This window comes from Dioscorea cayenensis, chromosome 4 (genome assembly GCF_009730915.1).
Source record: "Dioscorea cayenensis subsp. rotundata cultivar TDr96_F1 chromosome 4, TDr96_F1_v2_PseudoChromosome.rev07_lg8_w22 25.fasta, whole genome shotgun sequence".
Lineage (NCBI taxonomy): Eukaryota > Viridiplantae > Streptophyta > Magnoliopsida > Dioscoreales > Dioscoreaceae > Dioscorea > Dioscorea cayenensis.
Genome location: NC_052474.1, coordinates 6,942,334 through 6,962,662, shown reverse-complemented (window position 1 = coordinate 6,962,662; position 20,329 = coordinate 6,942,334). Strand labels below are relative to the sequence as shown.

At 37.4% G+C, this 20,329-nt stretch overlaps 3 protein-coding genes and 1 pseudogene across 4 annotated transcripts; 3 read left to right on the top strand and 1 right to left on the bottom strand.

The window, feature by feature from the left end:
- Window positions 1-5,205: 5,205 nt before the first annotated feature.
- LOC120258625 lies at window positions 5,206-6,346 on the top strand (annotated as a pseudogene).
- Window positions 6,347-7,394: 1,048 nt separating this feature from the next.
- LOC120258107 (pentatricopeptide repeat-containing protein At4g04370-like) lies at window positions 7,395-9,879 on the top strand. The gene is given in 2 exon segments (XM_039265452.1): window positions 7,395-7,722; window positions 7,724-9,879. Coding segments are annotated over 2 exon segments (2,244 nt in total). The 5' UTR covers window positions 7,395-7,440; the 3' UTR covers window positions 9,686-9,879.
- A 667-nt stretch (window positions 9,880-10,546) lies between these two features.
- LOC120259202 (denticleless protein homolog A) lies at window positions 10,547-14,433 on the top strand. The gene is made up of 17 exons (XM_039266760.1): window positions 10,547-10,669; window positions 10,744-10,856; window positions 10,953-11,061; window positions 11,154-11,218; window positions 11,539-11,577; window positions 11,711-11,807; window positions 11,900-11,993; window positions 12,103-12,208; window positions 12,291-12,367; window positions 12,546-12,627; window positions 12,712-12,791; window positions 12,885-12,969; window positions 13,053-13,121; window positions 13,207-13,274; window positions 13,367-13,415; window positions 13,565-14,015; window positions 14,098-14,433. Exons 1-16 carry the CDS (start codon window positions 10,597-10,599, stop codon window positions 13,937-13,939), a joined length of 1,581 nt encoding a protein of 526 aa, XP_039122694.1. The 5' UTR covers window positions 10,547-10,596; the 3' UTR covers window positions 13,940-14,015; window positions 14,098-14,433.
- A 321-nt stretch (window positions 14,434-14,754) lies between these two features.
- On the bottom strand, window positions 14,755-19,820 carry LOC120258167 (histone deacetylase 6-like). Of its 2 annotated transcripts, none has more exons than XM_039265520.1 (6): window positions 19,257-19,820; window positions 17,852-18,292; window positions 17,602-17,744; window positions 16,224-16,314; window positions 16,029-16,139; window positions 14,755-15,208 (listed from the first exon to the last, which is right to left on the bottom strand). In XM_039265520.1, the coding sequence occupies exons 1-5, from the start codon at window positions 19,797-19,799 to the stop codon at window positions 16,056-16,058; spliced, it is 1,302 nt and encodes a 433-aa protein (XP_039121454.1). In that variant the 5' UTR covers window positions 19,800-19,820; the 3' UTR covers window positions 14,755-15,208; window positions 16,029-16,055. The 2 variants fall into 2 exon arrangements, with proteins under 2 accessions (XP_039121454.1, XP_039121453.1); XM_039265519.1 differs by having other exon boundaries at window positions 16,033-16,139.
- Between the last annotated feature and the right edge of the window lie 509 nt (window positions 19,821-20,329).

Below are 20,329 nucleotides of genomic sequence, written 5' to 3'. Positions count from 1 at the left end.
ATCCTGCGTCATTGTCCTCACAATCTCGGTCACTGTCCTATTCTTACGCTGGGCCACTTCGTTCTGTTGGGGTGTTCTTGGCACCATGAGCTGATGGAGAATGCTGGTAAGCTTGCAAAATGACTAAAACTCTCGTGAGGTGAATTTACCTCCGCGATTAGTGCGTAGAACTTTCACCGGACGAGAGAGTTGTATCTCCATTAGTTTCTTGAACTGCTTGAATTGCTGAAATACTTATGACTTCTTGATGCAGCGGTATACTCGAACTATTGATTCATGCACGAATACCTAGTACAAGTCTTCAAAACCTGTTGATCAAAGATAGCCAGGAATTGGAAAAGAGAGTAAATTTTATTACTCAAGAGAATAACTATTACAAAAACTGCCCATACTCTCGCCCATAGGCTTATATTAAATAGGAAAAATCAAAGATATGAAAATAATCCTAAAACGGAGATAATTCTAAAATATACCAAAAATGGTAAATTTTCAAATACCAGCAAGAAATAAAAGAGTTAACAAAATAAATGCTAACGCCATAAATGGCTTACAAATCAGAGATTTCTAGCCAAAGGAATAGCGAAATCAATTATTACTAAAAATAGCAAAATCAGGGTTTTTGAGGCCTAAACAATGGAATTTGGCCGAAATCATGCATGACTCACGAGTTCGAGCAGCAAACTGTGACTTGTGTCCGTTGCCCCGTTTCCCATCAGATTAGGCCCAAGAAACCCAAAAACTCCACCGCCCGGTGAATTACTAAAATACCCTTATTACTTCGAGTCCCACTTCCGCATGAACGTGCATGTCATCTCCTCAATACGGCCCGCATCACTTCTTCTGTATAAAATACACCCAGCTATGCCTTGAAAGTTCGTCTGTTAATAACAAAAAATAGGAGTTACCTTCTATGGAGATTGTCTTCACTGGACCTACTACATCACCGTGCACAAGCTCAAGAGGTGTTGTTGCCCATCTAGACATTCAATCAGGAAACTTGGCACGAGTTTGTTTTCCTTGAGAGCAAGCTTCACACTTGCTTGTCTCACTGATAGAGGACATACTAGACACCATCTGATGATTAGCCAAGTTCTTCAAACTCTTCATATTTAAGTTCCCATATCTCTTGTGCCATAATTCAGAGATGTTTCCTGCCTCTTGGCCCATGTTTGCATGATGAACATCATCTCCAACAAGTGGGAATAATCGATGTGTGGTCATTGACACCGAGCAACCTTAATTTTGGAATTAGCTTCCATTATAGTGCAATTACCTTTCGGAGAATTCGACTGAATGGCCAAAGGCCATCAATTATCCAACACTTAGCAAGTTGTGGGGTAAGTTTGGAACGAACTGAACATCATTCTCAAAGTAGTAATTTTTCCACTGCTCGATCGGAGAGACACCTTGCCTATCCCTCCTACTTGGGGAGCTTTGCCATCTCCTAGCTTAATTGAGTGCTTTGGAGTGGCTTCAATGCAATGGAACAACTTTCTTTCTCCTGAGATGTGGTTGGAACAACCACTATCAATAAGCCAGGTTCCTTCATTCTCTTTCACCTCTTCAACTGCTGCCATACATGCAACCTCTTCCTCTTCTTCTTCTTTTCATTCCTTTCACAACATTTGCTTCTTTATTTCTGTACGAGCACTTGGGCTTTAACATGCACATACTTCTTGCACACATAGCACTGTACTCCCTTTTATTGCTTGTTATTCTCCACCGAATGAGAAGGTTCCACACAACTGGACTCAGCACTTATTCCATGCCAGCACTCGCGTCTTCTACCCCTAGGAAAGTGGCGACCTCGTCCTCTCCCACCTTGATGAGGATTTTCACTGAATTGTGTTGAACCTCTGCCAGCATGCAAGGCTTTTCTCTCCTTCATGGTGATTATTTTCAATGTTGAGTATTGTTTCATGATTCTTCAGTGAGCCACTAAGTAACTCAACCATCAATGTGTTTAAATCCTTTACCTCAATGATTGAATGAACAACTTGAGAAAATCTAGGAGTGAGGCTTATAGACTTTTGAGGAAGCTCTTCTTTTAACATTCTAATTTGATAAACTATGTCCAAGACCATGCTAACAAAGTCTTGAACACTCTCTCCTTGCTTCATTTTAACTGCATTGAACTCCCTTTGAAGAGAAGCAACTGAATGGTGGAGTTATCTAAATCTCCTTGGAATTCAATCTTGATAATGTCCCATGCCTCTTTGGTTGTCTTTGCTTCTGATATTATCACAAGTATTCTAGGATCAAGAGCTTGTTGGATCAAGTATAAGGCCTTAGCATTCTTCTTTACACTCTCGTTGATTCTTGTTGCATCTCCTTCCTCATTGAAGCCTTTCTCCACTAGCTTCCATAGATCCTTTTATCTGAACATTGTTCTCGTCATCAAACTCCAAAAGTTGTAATTATCTCCTTTGAAGAAGGGAATGTTAGCATTCTTCATAGAAGAAAAGCTTTACATTTTCAACCTCTCTGATACCACTGTTAGGATCAAGAGAACAACTCTTTGTCAGCTATTACTCAATCAAAGAATGAAGATAATCAAGAACATTTAGAATTTACTCAAAGTAGAAAAAAGTGTTTTTTTTATAGAAACCCATACTTTGCACTTCCTTCATTCAAAAAAGACATAAGCATTTAAACTAAATAGTTGACATGCATATCCCACATGGCAGTTCACAAGCATACACACTAAAGCAAACAAACACTAATAGAGTGAAAAGCAATTAAGAGCATCTCAAACAAGCTGAAAACAAATAAAACCAGTAAAGTAACTTTGAGCCTAATCAATTCTCAATCCCATGCTTATACTGCATATTTGACAAGCGTCCGGACTTGATCTGTGAAGGCTCTGATCAAGTATTATCTCTAACAGAGAGCTACTCAAATTTGAATATTTATGAATGCAAAAACAAAAACAAAAAAACAAACAAACAAACAAACAAACAAACAAACAAACTTCATTGAAAAAAATCTACCTCTAGTGGACTCTCAATAATCTTACCTCAAATAAGTGCAAACTTTTAAACTAGCTTGGGTGAGATGTTGAGAGCTCTATAAAATAGTGGACTTTTTTAGCTAATAGGCTTGAACAATATAAGCTTTTACCATTTAGAATCATGTATTTTGTCATATTGTTATATATATATATATATACATATATATATTTAAGGCTCCTCTTTTCTGATTCATCCTCTAAAAATTTTTATATTTTTAATAAATATGTTTTTTTATACCTTGCTTGTGCTTTCCTACAAGTTTTTCAAAAAGTTTAAATTTGGTTATTTTAAGAAATAGCAATACTCTCTTGCATGCTATAATGAGTGGGAAGGAGGAGAAGCAAAAATTTAGGAACATTAAAGAATGCAGAGCCCCCATTAGTTAACAGTTCTTTCAGGGGATGACGTTAGGAGCCTCATTGCCAAGTAAACCCAACTTTGGATCTGAGCATCGCATGAAAGTCTAATTAAACTTGTTTGACTTAATGATAGCATTGATGATGTTGAAGGTCTTGTTTTTTTCAGTATTTCGTGTGGCTTTTTTGTGGAGGTGTGATCCACCCCTGTTGACTATTTCTCACCTCCAGTTATTGTTTCCTTGTGGTTTTATTGTGCTTGTTTTTGTTCCTCGTTTAATAAATCAATGGTTAATCCACTTTATTTAGACAAAAAAAATTATTAAAGGTGGTCAAGAGATCATCTTTACCAAAGTTTCCCTAGATTGTGTTCAGAGTCATAATATTGGTAGTAGTATTGTTTCACTAGTGGTGCGTGACGTACATGTATGATTGTTATTTATTTGGGATTTTTAGTTGAGCCAAGAGTGTCTAGAAGTTATTAGCTTGCATGTGTCTCTTACCGTAGCTTGATTTTGTTGAGTGAGAGATCTAAGTGATTCTATATGGGTCTAGAACCCCTAAAGCTGCTTGAGGAGCATTGAAAGTTGTAAGTTAATTAGGTATAGTCCGCCCATGTCTTGGAGGTAAGTACCCCGGCTACGTTATTTAATTTAATTTGTTTTTTTGAGAAATATTTTCCAAGTATTATGTATAGGTGTTCCTGATTTTATTTCTAGACTATGGTTGTGAATACATGTATGAATGATCTCTTTAAAATAGCAGCAAATGTTTCAATTTATGTTGATAAATTGCTAAAGAATGTGTGGATAATGAAAACTTGTATGAGTTCTTGGAGTTTTCCTAATAAGGGTGTTGCTAGCATTTAGAAGGCCATAGTTATATGATGGGTTTTATTTGAGCTTGAGAATTTCTGATATCTGAATTTCTATTGGGTTGTGGATTCTATGTACTACAGGTATATATCTTGTGCTGAATAATGCCAAAATTTGGGTATTAGTAGACTTAAGGTACATTTAGAGAGATTTTGAACTTTCAAAAATTTTTTTATATACAAATATTTCTATACAATCCTATGTGTATATATATATGCATATGTATGTATGTATATATATATATATGTATGTGGTATACCAATAGGCTTTTGAGACACATAGCCAATTATTTTGATATATATATATACCTCCACAAATGTAAAAGCACTAATATTGTAGATCTTGGAAATATTGAGAACTATCTTGGTCTAGCATTTTTTAAATATTAAATATTCATACTTGTTAATATCACACAAATATTGGGATTGATTGTAGGATTGATTGATTGATTGTAATTAGCATAATTATGGAGATTTAGATTACAAACTTGTATAGTATATATCCTCTTGTAAATGCTTATGGCAAAACAGAAAATCAATATACACTTCTCTCCATTGTCTTCATCTCAATTTCTGTTCTTCTTCTTGATTTTATCATGGTATCAGAGCTATAAAGACAGGTTTTCTTATTATTATTATTATTTTCTCTCCAATGGAATCTTCTAAACTTCCTCAATACATTCTTAACCCTATAAATTTTACTTTTGATGGATCTAATTATGAACTGTGGACTGAGAAAATGTGCAGTTTTATAAAGGGGAGACTCCTGTGGCGCATTATTACTGGAGAGATATCCAAGCCTATCAAGAAAAAGGATGAAGATGATGATGTCTTCATTGAACGACTAGTCTCTTGGGTCACCAATGATAAAGATTATGAAGAAACATTCACTCCTATTGCCCACCTCACTTCAGTTCGTAGTCTAATTGTAGTGCCAGCTAGTAAATGATGGCAATTATTACAAATGGATGTGAAAAATGCCTACCTCAATGGTGACCTTACAGAAGAAGTATACATGCAACCTCCGCCTTGCTATGATCATATGCCTAATAAGGTTTGTTATCTTCACAAAGTTTTATATGGCCTCAAACAAGCCCCTCGAGCATGGTTTGCCAAATTCAGCTCCACTATTGGCTCTCTTGGTTTTCAGTCCAGTTCTTATGACCATGCTCTATTTCTCCACATAACAACTCAAGGATATACTCGTCTTCTTCTTCTATATGTTGATGACATGATCATATTACGAGATGACACTCATGGTATCTCTACTCTTCAATCATATCTTCACCAACAGTTTGAGATGAAAAACTTGGGTAATTTGAGCTATTTTTTGGGTCTTGAAGTCTCATCTAATGATTTCTGGCTTTCATTTGTCACAAGCAAAATATGCCACTGATCTCATCTCTCATACTGCCATCACTGATATTAAAATCTCTAGCACCCCTCTTGAACCCAATCTTTGTCTCAGTGCTACTAATGGAACCCTTCTAAGTGATGGTACGCTCTATCGTCAGATAGTTGGCAATTTGATCTATCTCATTGTCTTTAGACTAGATATCGCACACGTTGTTCATATAGTGAGTCAATTCATGTCTGCACCTCGTAGTACTCACTTTTCTGCGGTCCTTGGAATACTTCGTTACATCAAAGGCACTCTATTTCATGGTCTCCATTTCTCTCATTCATCTCCATTAGAATTGCAAGGATATTCAGATGCTGGTTGGGCTGAAGATCCTACTGATTGTCGATCCAATACTGGATATTGTTTCTTTCTTGGTATATCTCTCATTTCATGGCGAAGCAAGAAGCAAACAATAGTCTCTCGCTCTAGCATTGAAGTAGAATATTGAGCCCTTGCCCGACACTACATCTGAGCTCCTTTGGTTGCGATGGCTTCTCCAATATGTGTGTCTCTTTATCTTTTAGCAGTTCCCATTTTTTGTGACAATCATAGTGCTATCCAGATTGCTCATAATGATGTCTTCTATGAACGGTCCAAACATATTGAGATTGATTGTCATCTTGTGCGACATCATGTTCGTCAAGGGCACTATACAACTTGTTCCTACTTCTTCATAATCTCAAACTGCCGATATCTTTACTAAAGCACATCCTCCTCGACGCTTTCATGATCTTGTCTCCAAACTCAAGTTATCATCTACATTACCACCTTGAGTTTGAGGGGAGAATGTTAATATCACACAAATATTGAGATTGATTGTATGATTGATTGGGATTTTATTGAGTGGGATTGATTGATTGATTGTAATTAGTATAATTACGGGGATTTAGATTACAAACTTGTATAGTATATGTCCTCTTGTAAATGCTTATGGTAAAACAAAAAAATCAATATACACTTTTTCTCCATTGTCGTCATCTCAATTTCACTTCTTCTTCTTGTTTTTATCAATATTTATTTTCACTTTTAAATTTTAATATTTTATGCGATAGTTAAATTATGAAATTACTCGAATGTTGTCACAATTCTAGCTATTTTGATAATTTTAGTGTGTTTCACTTTGTTTACGTGAAAGATTGAAATATCGCTTTTTATCCATTCTTTTGAAAAAATTTTATTTATTACCTTGGTAAATGGTAAGCATGATTGATAAATAATAGTTGTCACATGTATTGCTTGAAAATTCTGTGTTTACTCTTATATCGGCAGCAATATATTATTTTATCAATAGACTAGCAGACAATTAACGCAGTCCTCATTTATGTTGATGTATGTCAGTCATTCTCTAGTATTATGATGTTGAACTATTATATTTTTTTGTATAGGATCTTTAGAATCTTGTAGAATCCAAATATGAACTTATCATGTATCTTTATTATTGAATCTTGTAGTATTGCTATAATCGTTATGTGAATGTTGTGTTATTTGTTTGTCACGAGTAGTTAAATTTATTTGAGGTTTTGTATATCATGTGGGTCTCGTTTCCCAATATTTATGTGGGCGTTCTGTTGATGTCACCGATTGTGTTGGGAAGTGACACATCTTAGCACCCTTTTTGTTGGTATTAATCAAATAATCATAGAAACGTAACTAAATACCATTTAACCATCACTTTTAGGTCCACCAAATCTATATATTAATTGAGCCGTGTTTATTCGGATCCAAATTGTATTAACGGGTCGCAGAAAATGAGTCCGAATCCGAAATTTGAAGGCAAACCACGCTTCGGTTCATCCTATGAACGAAAGGAACCTCGTTTCCCCGATAAATCCCTCATCACTACCCTCTCTCCGGCCACCCAGCTTCGCCGACGCCGCCGCCACCTCCGGCCTTAGGTCATGCAACCAAATCCGCCTTCTTCTCTCCTACGCTTCCACGCTCCTCCGTTCCATTCCACCATGTCCTCAAGCTTTCCCTCCGTTGATCAAAGCCTGCGCCAATCTCGGCCTCCTCTCCGCCAGTGTCTTGCTCCACCAGAATGCCATCGTCCATGGGTACGCTTCGGACGCATACATCGCTTTCCTCACTTGTCCACATGTATGCCAAATATGGGGACGTTCTTAGTGCTCGTAAGGTGTTCGACGGAATGACTACAAGAGATGTCGTTCCTTGGTCCGCCATCGTTGGTTGTTATTCGTCCTCGGGCGATGCTGAGACAGCCTTCCATATGTTCAATCAAATGCGCCGCCTGGGGATAGAGCCCAATGCAGTCACTATACTTAGCTTGCTCTCCGGAATCTCACGATCAAACCACTTGCATTGCTTGCATGGATTCACAATACGATGTGGATTGGAGATGGATATCATCCTAGCCAATTCTTTGATGAATGTGTATGCGAAATTGGGAAGAGTAGAGCTTGCTCGCAAGTTGTTTGATTCAATGCCTCTGAAGGATATTGTGTCGTGGAACTCTTTGATTACTGGTTACTCACAGGGCTGCAGCAGTGGCTTTAGAGAATGCATGTTCTTGTTTGATAGAATGAGATTTGAGAAAATAGAACCGAATCATCAAACATATGTTTCCATGGTCTCCTCTGTCACAAACAGCGGAGATGCATTTGTCCAAGCGGGAGAGGTAGTTCACGCTCAGGTGATAGTCTCTGGCTTCCAAACCGATGTCTTTGTGGATACTGCTCTTGTAAGTATGTACTTGAAATTCAGGAGCTGGAAGGTTGCGTTTCTGCTGTTCGATCGAGTCTCTGACAGGGATGTTGTTGCATGGACCGCCATGATATCAGGTTTAACTCAAAATGATGGGGCAGACAAAGCACTGGTTGTTTTCCATGAGATGGTAAAGTCCAGTGTGATGCCAGCAACGACAACCATTGCTTGTGTCTTGGCAGCTTGCTCACAGCTTGGTTTGCTCAATGTAGGCTCATCTGTACATGGTTTCATAATAAGGCACTATTTGACATTGGATGTACATGCATGGAACGCCCTAATTACAATGTACGCTAAATGTGGTGGTCATCTAAGTACAGTGCAGTATGTATTTGAGATGATGCCTTACCGAGATTTGGTGTCATGGAATGCAATAATCTCAGGCTGTGCACAGAACAGGCACTTGGCTATGGTATTCTCTCTTTTCAAGAGACTGAGATTGTCTGCCGAGAGGCCTGATTCAATCACTATGGTTTCACTTCTTCATGTTTGCGCCTCTTGGGGGGCTTTGCACCTCGGTATGTCAGTCCACTGTTCAACGATTAAACATGGACTGGACCAATTTATCTCAATCAGTACATCTTTGATAGACATGTATTCCAAAGGCGGTGATTTGCAGTCAGCAAACAAATGCTTCTCTTTGATGCATTACAAAGATTTGGTTGCATGGTGTGCAATCATCGAGGGATACGGAAATCATGGAATGGGAGAGGCTGCTATTAGTCTGTATTCTGATTTTCTCCAAACAGGGATTATGCCAAACCATGTTATATTCCTATCCGTGCTTTCAGCTTGCAATCATGCAGGACTTATTTCTGAGGGATTGCAAATATTCAGATCAATGCAAGATGATTTCAGCATAGACCCGAGGCTTGAGCACTGGGCCTGCATTATTGATTTGCTCTGCAAGGCTGGACGAGTAGAAGCCGCAGCAAGTTTCACTAGAACAATGTTGCCGCAAGCCAATGCTGATGTTCTCGGTATAGTTCTTGATGCTTGTAGGCAGCATGGACATGCAAGACTTGCAGAAGAGATTGCGCAGGAAATCATCGATTTGAAGCCTCAGACAGCAGGGAGCTATGTGCAATTAGCTCACAGTTACGCAGCAATGAACCGATGGGATGGTGTGGGAGATACATTGGCACAGATGAAGACTTTAGGATTGAAGAAGGCCCCTGGTTGGAGTTTTGTAGAGATAAATGGGACTATCACCATGTTCTTTGCTGATCAAAGTTCTCATGATCAGTATGAGGAGGTGATACTTTTGCTGAAACTTTTGGAGAGTGATACGATGATCAACAAAGCAATGCTCCATTCTTAGGCCATGGTTATATTTATATCTTTGTTGAAAAAAAGATATTAGTGATTTAATAACCAATTTTTCAAGAAAAGAAAAGCAAAGGCCATTGTGGTGTTTGCATATGTACGCCTACAAAATCATAAATTAATTCATTATATTAGTTTTGTGTGAATCCATGCTTCTATGATCTGAACTCATTTAAACTTTTGTCTCAATAAAACAGTTAAAGCAAGGGTTGTGTTGATAATTGTTACTCCTTTTGTTCTTTTTTATGTGTCGTGAATAACCGAATCTCACATATCAATAAATTTAGTTATTTCATAAATTTTTATAAAAAAATAGTTCTCTTTCCAAAATTATCCCTAATTTATATCTTACAATTCTCTCTCATATTTAATTCAAAAAAAAATTGAATAAAATGCTAAGGTAATTTTAGAAAAAAAATAAATAAATTTCTTGATATTAGAAAACGACAGATAAAAAGGAACAAGGATTTACGATAGATAAAAAGGAACGGAGAGAATATTTTACATAGTTAAAAAAAATTATATAAGCAAATATTGATACAAATATTTAAAATGCCTTATTCTTTGACCTATACTGATAAAAAAACAAATTGAAAATTTTGAGAGGTTATATAAACAAATATGAGTTTTAATCCAATTACCTTATTCAGCGGTACAAAAGCAATTTTCCAAAAAAATAATAATAATAAAATAAATTAAAATGCAGATCCCGATGAAAACAATTGATCATCAAGCAATCAGAGCCGTCGAATAAATTTCAAGGGCTTTCCCGCTCCAACAAATGAAACAAACCTCTTTCCCGCCATCCTGCATTCCAGCTCAAAACCATCGCCCGCGAAACCCTGAAGAACTCCAAGCCCTCAATCCTCTTCTCTCCTCCTCCTCCGCTTTGATCCATCCACAGAGATGCAGAGATCGATTCTCAATTCCTCCACTTTCTTCGGAGACGTCGTCAGGAGAGAGATCGATGGCTTCCGAGGTACTAGGGTTTATGATTTTTTTGCTGTGTTTTCTAGCTTGGTGTTCCCTGATTGATCTCTTTCCCTTGTACAGTGAATCGGAGGCCTTATTTAGGTTTCCTCTCATCTGAGCCTGGTGCTGGTGGTGCGGTGGCAATCGAGCATCAAGGCCTTATGTCTATCCCCCTCGTCGTCTCCTTCTGCAAGGTCTTGTATGGATTTAGTTGATTCTAGGGTTTTTTTATCTTTGAATAGTTGATTTCCATTTCGTGTATTTATCTTCTTTGTGTTTTTTATGTGCAGATGAGTGGAAATTCTCATTTTCTTGCAGTTGGTGATGAGGATGGGTTTGTTAGCTTGTATGACACACGCCAATGTCTCCCTTCGGTCGCATCTTGCATGGAGAAATCAGGTGTCTGTTGGGTGGACTACTTGCTTCTTTGTGTTTCTGTAAATGTTGAGTTTTTCTTCTTATTTTTTTCTTTTTAATCATGTTTGTAACAGGACAAGCTAGGGTTTTTGATTGGATTGCGCACACTAATGCTATTTTTGATGTATGCTGGATAAAGGTAACTTCTACTACAAGCTCCTCTTACTGAGGTTTCACTTTTTTTTGTGCATGTACCTTAATTTGTGTTCCTTCCCCTCCCTTCCCGAGTATTTTATTGTTCTTGCCAGTAAAGAAGATAGCAAATTTCATGTATATGCATCCTGCACTATTGCTGGATCATTACAATAGAATTTGATAAACATGGGAGTGATTTGTAGTATGATATCCCTGTAAAATTTCTGTAGCAGTAGGTGGTACTCCTTTTCACCTACACACACACATGCATAGATATATAACCAAGGAGTTACTTATGTGCAATGTTGTCTCTTTTTTCCGCAGGATGACAGCCATATTGTGACCGCTTCTGGTGATCAATCTGTAAGTTTCAGACTGGGTTTGTAGTTGTGCGCACTAAGTAAAATGCCGACCTAATACTTCATGCGTGCTGTGCTTTCTCCAGCTATACTTTGATTTCTATGTTTTAAGAGCTCACCATGGAAAATTTTGCCAGATAAAACTATGGAATGCTGAGAACAGGAAATGCATGGGAATCTTGGGAGGACACACTGGCAGTGTAAAATCCATCTCACCTCATGCATCTAATCCTGGTGTGGTGCTGCATGTACTTTTATAATTTATGTTCTGTTAGAAAAAGTTGAAATTATTTGGCAATTGAATTCTTTCTTGCTGCTTGAAACAGACATCATTGTTTCTGGCTCTAGAGATGGATCTTTTGCCCTATGGGATCTCAGATGTAACCCAACATCCACAAGAAATGGGGAAACACGCTTATTGTATAACCTCTGAACCAGTTGATGTCTAAAATTTATTCGCTTCCATAATGTTTCCAGGCTAGTTTAATTCTGTGGTTGAAGCTGAGGCTGAAAACATCTATTCTCTCAGGCCTGTTGATGTTGTCTCAGGAGCTCATGGTTTTAACAAAGAAGTGTCTACTGTTCCAATAAAGTCCCGTACTTGTAATTCCTTTAGAAGAAAAAGGGCTCCTCGAGTAAGGCTTCACAGTCATCTTCCTTTTGATTTGTTGTTTTAATTACCCAGGCTTATTGTCTACTATGGCTTCTCTTTTCTAGGCGTCTCCAATGAGCATTACTTCAGTGCTCTGTCTTAAGGATTCTCTTTCAATTGCCACTGGCGGGGCACTGAACAGGTAAGAGCTATCTGCTATTCATTCTTCCTTCAATTTGTTTATGTGCTTTGGGGTATGCAGTATGCAATACTAATTTTTCAATTACCTGAATCTTTTACTTAGAAAATCTTAATGATATTAGGATTTCCATTAATGATTTACTCGCCCTTATTCTTACCATTGTCCTCCTGCATATCAGCATTGTGAAATTCTGGGATACTCGCAACTTAAGCTCTGCTGTGGCCCAAGCTTGCCCTCAAAATAAACCTTCTGCTGAAAAGGTAAGGCAAGGGAATCATATACTTGGCATTTAGAACTTCCAATTACTAAAGTTTTCTGCATCTTGGTTTTTTCTGTCTCTGAAGGATACACCATCCCATGGTATTTCGTCCTTATCGCAAGATTCACATGGGGCATTTATCACGGCTTCTTGCATGGACCATAGGTACTTCAGGATGTTACATATTCAAAGTTTTTCCTGATATCACTTCACTCTGCTTTATTATACTCATCTTTCTCAGTAACATTTTATTATTAGGATTTACTTGTATGAGGTCCTCCATCTCAACAAAGGAGCCACAAAAGTTTTTTCTGGTAGCAAAATTGACACATTTTATGTCAAGGTTGGTTGAGTTAATCTTTCCTTTGGTAGCTTGAGTTTCTGATGTTTAGTGTTGCTTGCTAAATGTTTCTGAAATGGTTGCAGTCTGCGCTCAGTCCTGATGGAGCTCATTTGCTTTCTGGCTCCAGTGATGGCAATGCATATATCTGGCGGGTACTTCACTTTTCCTGTTTGAGCAACAATCCTCATGCTTACTCTCATCAAACTATTTCAAATTTATAACTCCATCTAAAATCAGGTTAACAAGCCTGAAGGGATCCCAGTCAAATTGGAGGGTCATGAAGGGGAAGTTACTGCAGTAGATTGGTAATCATTCTGCTGCTAAAGAAGAGAGTCTCTTCCCTTTTTGGCTTCTTGATTCATCAAACATTAACTGATGATGCCTTGAAATCTTTCAGGTGTTCATCAGAGATCGGAAAACTAGTTACCTCTGCAGATGATTCCAAGGTTAGTTTGCTCTCTGTTCTGAACCCAATTGTTGGTTTATTGTATGTGCTGAAACTGGTCCTCATGACTCAACCTGATGACTGTATCATCCTTGCATAAGGGAACACTGTTCTTCGATTTGATCTAATTAATTCACTTCAATCATGCAGGTTCGAGTCTGGAATATGAAGAGGGGGGGTTGTATAAGCTCAAAGTCTCCAACTTCTCTTCGGAAGAGAGTTGTAGCTAATGCCCCAAGGATAAAGAGGTGCAGAAGATTGGTCATGAATGATCCAGCAACAGTCTTGAAGGAAGTAACTGATAACACCTGCTCCATGGAGCAAACAACAGAACCATCCTCCCCAATTCAATTGAAGGAACTTCAGTTCTCTACTCCAGAATCTGGAAAGAAAAGGAATCAAATGGAGGAAAATGAAGCACTAATGACACAAAAAGCAGCATTGAGTAGCCCATCTTCAGTTTTGAATCCTCCTCCATCTTTGAAAAGGAAAACCATTCTTGACTACTTCCATGCAGCTTCATAACAGGTGAACTCACAATGCAGGATCGTCGTTACTTTTCTGATGATGCAAGTGAAACTACCAAGTAATTATTTCCATGGTAAGAATGGTGGCTATTTATCTTTTCATTATTTCGTTATGTATTTGGCTCTTATTAAATTTCTTTACACTCTTTTGTGCAGATTTTTTCTATTGATCTGCACATGCTGCAGTGATAAAAAATTGAATACATGCTCCGCAACTGTTCTCTATTCTGGTTACTGGGGACCTGAGTCTCAAGTTTTTGGATGGCAATAGAATGCTGGGCTCCAATATTCTTTTCCTTGTCTTTTTACTTCTGAGCATCTGTCTGCTTGATTAATACTTCACCAAGATATCTATAGATGTCTTCGTGTTAATCTTTGTAACCATTCATGATAATGTATCAAGTAAAATTTTGGTTTTTATTTTTTCTGATCAGAAGAATACTCTTTTGATGCTTTGAGATGCTGGTCTGTGACATCAACAAACCTTTATGGTCCCAGAACTAATCCAGATTACATTGCAATTTCTGCTGAGGATTATAATTTAAAGATGAATTATTCAGTTTGGGTTTGGTTGACATTTTTTACAAATAGATATGTATAATGTAATTAAATGCATTACATAACTTGGCATGTTATAAGAAATGTTATTCAGCTGATAAATAATTTCTTAAATTAATTGGAATCATCATCACAATGCACATTGCGCAGGCACTCCACCCATTTGCTGCTATCCACACAATCCTTGATTGTTAACACAATTAACACAATCACAAAGTTCAAACCAATTCTGAGTGAAATCAGTTACAAGGGAATCAGTGAGGTAGAATTCTGTCATCTTTTGGTTAGTCAAACAAAGCCCTTGCAAGAAGGGACACAGCCGCAAAAGTTGATCATATTCAGATATGACCACTAATTTCCTCATCTAATCAAAGATCATGCCTCTGATAATGTTCATCAAAGAAACCCTATCCATGCCTGTGATTGCAAAACCATTCTACATGTTTTCAACATGATAACATGTAAAAAACAACACAGAGCTGTCCTTTTCTTTTATGTTTGTTAAGGAAAATTGCAAATTTAGGGAGATAGGCTGTATCTCTTTTTTTGGTTGACTCAAACATATATGCAAGTTCATGTTTGCTCAAGAAAAAGAAAAATTCAAAATTGGACTAAACATGGACAAGCAGTTTGTCCAAGAAAGACAGCCTGACAGAAATGCCTGACAAGAGATTTTACTGTTCTGCAGCTTCCAGTTAGCACTCCAGTTCTGCATCAATTGTAAATGGAAAATTTATTAGTTTTGACATAATGAAACAAATATAGAGTTCAGATAAAATAATTTGTGGAATTTAAACAGTACATACTTATACTTCAAAAAAAAAAAAAAGGATTACAGGTCAGATGGATATTTAAGGTGCAAGCTCTATTGTCAGATTAAAACAGGGGTATGAGAAAGCATTGAGATAGTTAGATGTAAGAAAACAATCCAGATACTAACCGAAGATTGGATAAATTTGAAATTAATCAAAGGATTGAATGAAAGTAAGATCAATAAGAACACGGATATACTAAGATCTTCATAATTTTGAAGTATTCAATGAATCCAAAAAATGAGCCAGCTGAGGCTCAGGCCGAGCTCAGCCAATGCTACTGTCGGGAAAATGTAGGCCCCAGACAGGTTTTTAAGTCAGCCTTGTTCACTTATAGCCCTATCCAAAGATTATCTGTACAACAGTTTGCAACTAAAATTCAAGCTAACCAAGTAGTTACAGAGGCTTTTTTGTTTCTTGAACTGTTTCTTAGGCCGTGATAATCAGTATATAGTGGAAGATACTCCTGAACAAAAAAACTAAGGCAAGTTAGAAGCAAGAGTCTCCAAACTAATGCCATCTCCTCGTTCCTCTTGGCCACCATTCTGCTACTGTATACAACAGAAATGAACTATACAAATGATTTGAGAATGGCAAAAGGCCACATAAAAGAATGACAAAGAATAGGTTTTCATTCATAAGAATTGAATCTGGCATGGTAATTTTTTCAAAAATAAAATAAAATAAAATTAAATAATTGAAGTGTTAAGTAGTAACCTGCCTGTCAGAATCAGCATGAATTGATCAACCTTGTTCAGGTTCAGAATCATAAGGATCACCATTCCATAATGGACCAATATTATTTCTAGAATCCTCAGCCTCTTCTTCCTACATTTCATGATGAAAAATCAATATTATTCAAGTACAAGGAAAAAATGAGGTGGAATCAATTTACTTCAAACAAAGAACCACCTGAACAGGGGAATCTGTATCTGGGGGTCTTTCTTGAAATTGCACACTTGGGACATGTTGCTTTTTTGTAATACGCTCGAGTAGCGTGTTCCTAAAAATGTAAGCCGTCAAGTAAGCCACAAAATACATAAATGGCAACAAAAGAAGGTACAGTTATTATCCTTGACTATTTAACAAGAAGGATAAAGTCCCAAATATCAAGCATTACAATCAAACCAATCGAGGAACAAGGAACAATCAGGGAATTCAAGAGGAGATTACATGTGTATGCTTTCAAGGAAGAGAGAGCAAAATCTTATTGCATGATTGATGTCATATTTTGACACATTAAAAGGCAGTAAATGAAGCTGAAGATTGGATTTTTATTATTAATTAAACAAGAGAAGTTCCTTCCATGCATTATCAAGTGGAAGGTCTCACTTGTATCACCGAGGCACTTGATTAAATTGACCCATAACTCAGGGGCACCGTATCCCGTCAAACCATAATGGGGTGGCATGCTACCGTTACATGTTCCTCACATGATCCTACTTTGACATATCTCATAAAAATATCCGTATCCACATATAGAGATATGGCGGCAAGAAATCCATTCACAATTTAATGTTAGGTACACCATATCCACAAACTCATAGATATGTGACACGTCGAACATACGTCAAGACTACATGTCCCAATAACAACCTACCACAATACATATGGTTAAAAATAATTTATGCCTTATCATGAATCAGGCGCAACGTACATTGAGTAACACATGGGAGGCATGCAAGGCTACGTTTCCCCATGATATATATGGTAAAAGAATTTTTATTTTCTTAATACCACATCTCCTGATCTCCGCTATTCTTTTTGCGGAACTTTTCTTCATTTTTCATTGTTTCCCTCTTACAATTTCATTGTTTTTTAATATATCTTATCTTTTATGTATGTTTTTAAAAGCTTCATATGTTATGTTTATTTTATTTTCTTCCTATCTTTTTAAATTTTCACACGTCTTTCTTATCTTTACCTTATCTTCCTAAATATTTTGAATCCTTAAATTTTAATTTTTATGATTTTAAATATATATATGTATATATATATATATTAACTAAGCTATAATATCTATAATACACACTCAATACTCTCATGAGTTAGATATATGAGATAGATATATATTTTGATATCAACACCCACCTATAAGGTCCTAGACATGAGTAAGATTCAAATATCCCTATCGAAAGTGCAAGCGTTTTATAAACTAGGAAGTTCTACGATAACATTACTTAATTGGAGCATAGAAAGGAAAAATACAGACGAGGAATATGGATAAAACTCAAATCTGTATAACTAAAATTTACCTCTAAAGTAAAAACATTTAAATAATTGTACTTACTTAAGTGCCTCCAGATACCGAGCAGAGTTCTTATTCACTGTTTTCTTTGGTTCAATATGAAGGGTATAGTCAGGGCCAAAGTATTCATAATATTCATTGTAAGGCAACTTATTCTCAGGCTCTACTCCAACTGCAACTGCTGTCTGTTCCAAGGTAACATTCAGTATTAATTGCGAAGCAAACTCATGCAACATCAATAAGTGTATTTGAATAAATATGCATATAAAGCGGCAAGAAAAATACAACAGACCTCATAGCACCAGCAACGGGCAACATTCCGCATTGTATAACCTCCACCTCCCAAGACCATCAGAGGCACATTGAAAGATCTAAGAAATTGTAGACAATCTGCATGCCCCTTCAATGTCAAGTTGAAACAACCAATTCTATCTCCAGCTAATGAATCTGCACCACATTGAAGAACAACTGCCCCAGGCTGGTAAACCTCCATAACTTTCTGAATGATAGGCCTGAATAATCCCCTGAAGCTATCATCATTCATTCCCTCACTTAGCGGGACATTCATCGCATAGTATTTTCCTTCATCACACCCAATACTTCTGATGTCACCACTACCTGGGAAGAAGTTCCCATATTTATGGAAAGAAACAGTCATGACACGGTCAGTTGTATAGAAAGCCTCTTCAACTCCGTCTCCATGATGGATATCAATATCAACATACAACACGCGCTGCCCAATAAACCAGATAAAGTGAGAAAATCATTAGTAACAAAAATGTAAACACATGAATTAAAAATAGATACTAATTATGAAATTTAGACAATAAAGATAACCGTTAGAGATGAAGAGCTCACTTACAGATAGAGCTAATGATAAAGAAAGACCTCTAAGCTCCCTAAAACCCATAAACTAGAGCCACCTAAAAATTAAACTAATTAAAGAGCTTGCATTTTCAACTGGTAGTTTCATGTGAAAAAAATAGATGAAATTTTTTATTTTCTTAATCATCCAAAGGGTAGTGAATATTAATTACCATCCCTAAATTTTTGTACAAAATTAAAAATTGTGTCAAGAACTGATTGTCTGTGATCAATCACCTTAATTTTCCTCATCAACTAAAGCTTCTATCAATCACCTCAATGTGCATAATTGTCACCAATTGAACCAAAAAGCCATATATAATTCTATGTTAGTTTAGGATAGTCAGATCAGGTAAAAAAAAAAACTAAGATATTATCTTTATTCTAACAATAAACTATCTCAAGTCCCATAAGCCATATATATGTGTGTGCAGTGTACCTCAATCAATAACATTACACATTCCTATTCCTTTACCTCATGCTAATCGCATCCCAACACTCCAAGACAGTTCATAGTTAGAACATGTTGTTAGAACATTCTCATATCTGCAACTACTGGCCCAGACCATCACCCTCCATTAATTGCCTACTACCACTGTTAGAAACCCAAAAAAAAACCACAACTTGCAATGGCATTTCAATCATTAGACTAATTTCTTTCACTTTATAGTGATTCCTAGCGTGTATGCATAACAAGCCGATTCCTATTAGTAAACACGGAATGTCTAGAAACCCTAAAATCAATAAACTAGCTAGGGCGGCGATAATTTCAGAGAAAGAAACCCAAGTAAAGCAGCGGCATGAATCAGAGGTATAGAATCCCAAGGTTTTACCGCATGATGCTTGAGAAGCTCGAGGATTCCGAGCACAATATCATTGACATAGCAAAATCCAGAAGCCTCGCTCTTCTTGGCGTGATGGAGGCCGCCAGCCCAGTTAATGGCGATGTCAGCGTCACCGCGGTTGAGCTTAACAGCGGCGCCGAGGGATCCTCCGGCCGAGGCCTGGCAGAACTGGAAGAGGCCATCGAAAGCCGGGCAATCCGAATTGTCGAGCTTGAAAGTGTCCGCATTTTCTGAAGACAAGGAGGCGAGCATCTCGGGGGTGACGGAAGAGAGGAAGTCGACGTAGTCCTCGGAGTGAAAACGGCACATATCGGCGGTGGAGGCCGGGAATGGTTGGCAGATCTCCAAGAGGCGGTGGAGGCGGTAGTGGACGATGAGGTTATGGGCCATTCGGATTCGATGGGGCTTCATGGGGTGGCCCTGCTTGTAGTAGTAGTCGCCGATGGTCGGCTCGTAGAAGTAGCTCACCCGCCGCTTCGTTCCGTCCGACGACGATGGCAACGACGCTCCCGCCTCGCCGACGGTGCCCATCTCTCTCTCTCTCTCTCTCGCTCCCGGTGCCCGCGTAGAGGTTCTGGAAGCTCTCACACTTTGTATTTATAGTGACGACGAAAATAAGGCTTGTCATTTGGTTTTTTTTTTTTTGCAATTATATCCCTGGAGTTTCATGGAATATCTTGTCTCTCAAGTGTCAAGTCAGAATGCTTTATAATTTTGAGAAAATTATGAATTGGGGATATTTTTTTCTTTCTAAATTTTAAAGGGTTTACCACTTTTGTTAGGGGGAAATGGGTCATTTTGTGGTGAAATTAACTCATGTTTGCAAGGGTGGTTGTCTGAGGGTGAAATCATTGAAGTGGATTGACTTCTTCGCACTTTAAATGTTCATTTGTGAATTAGAGAAGTGTCATTTTAATATTTTTAATATTTTTTTGAAAGTGGGGAGGTAAAATTTAATATAAACTATATTTTCTCAAAACTTTTAAATTTTTTTTGACTACATGTAAAATGAATATTAAAACTATTAAAAGTGATATTAAATTTCAACCATTTCAGAGAAG

Bases quoted from the DNA above. Each gene is read 5' to 3' on its own strand.
- LOC120259202 (XM_039266760.1), top strand. From the start codon at position 10,597: ATGCAGAGATCGATTCTCAATTCCTCCACTTTCTTCGGAGACGTCGTC. The intron at 11,062-11,153 runs GTGTCTGTTGGG...TGTTTGTAACAG, and splicing joins ATCTTGCATGGAGAAATCAG to GACAAGCTAGGGTTTTTGAT. The intron at 13,275-13,366 runs GTAATCATTCTG...GAAATCTTTCAG, and splicing joins GAAGTTACTGCAGTAGATTG to GTGTTCATCAGAGATCGGAA.
- LOC120258167 (XM_039265520.1), bottom strand. From the start codon at position 19,799: ATGGGCACCGTCGGCGAGGCGGGAGCGTCGTTGCCATCGTCGTCGGAC. The intron at 16,315-17,601 runs GTAAGTACAATT...TTACATTTTTAG, and splicing joins CGGTATCTGGAGGCACTTAA to GAACACGCTACTCGAGCGTA. The intron at 16,140-16,223 runs GTGGTTCTTTGT...CATGAAATGTAG, and splicing joins ATACAGATTCCCCTGTTCAG to GAAGAAGAGGCTGAGGATTC.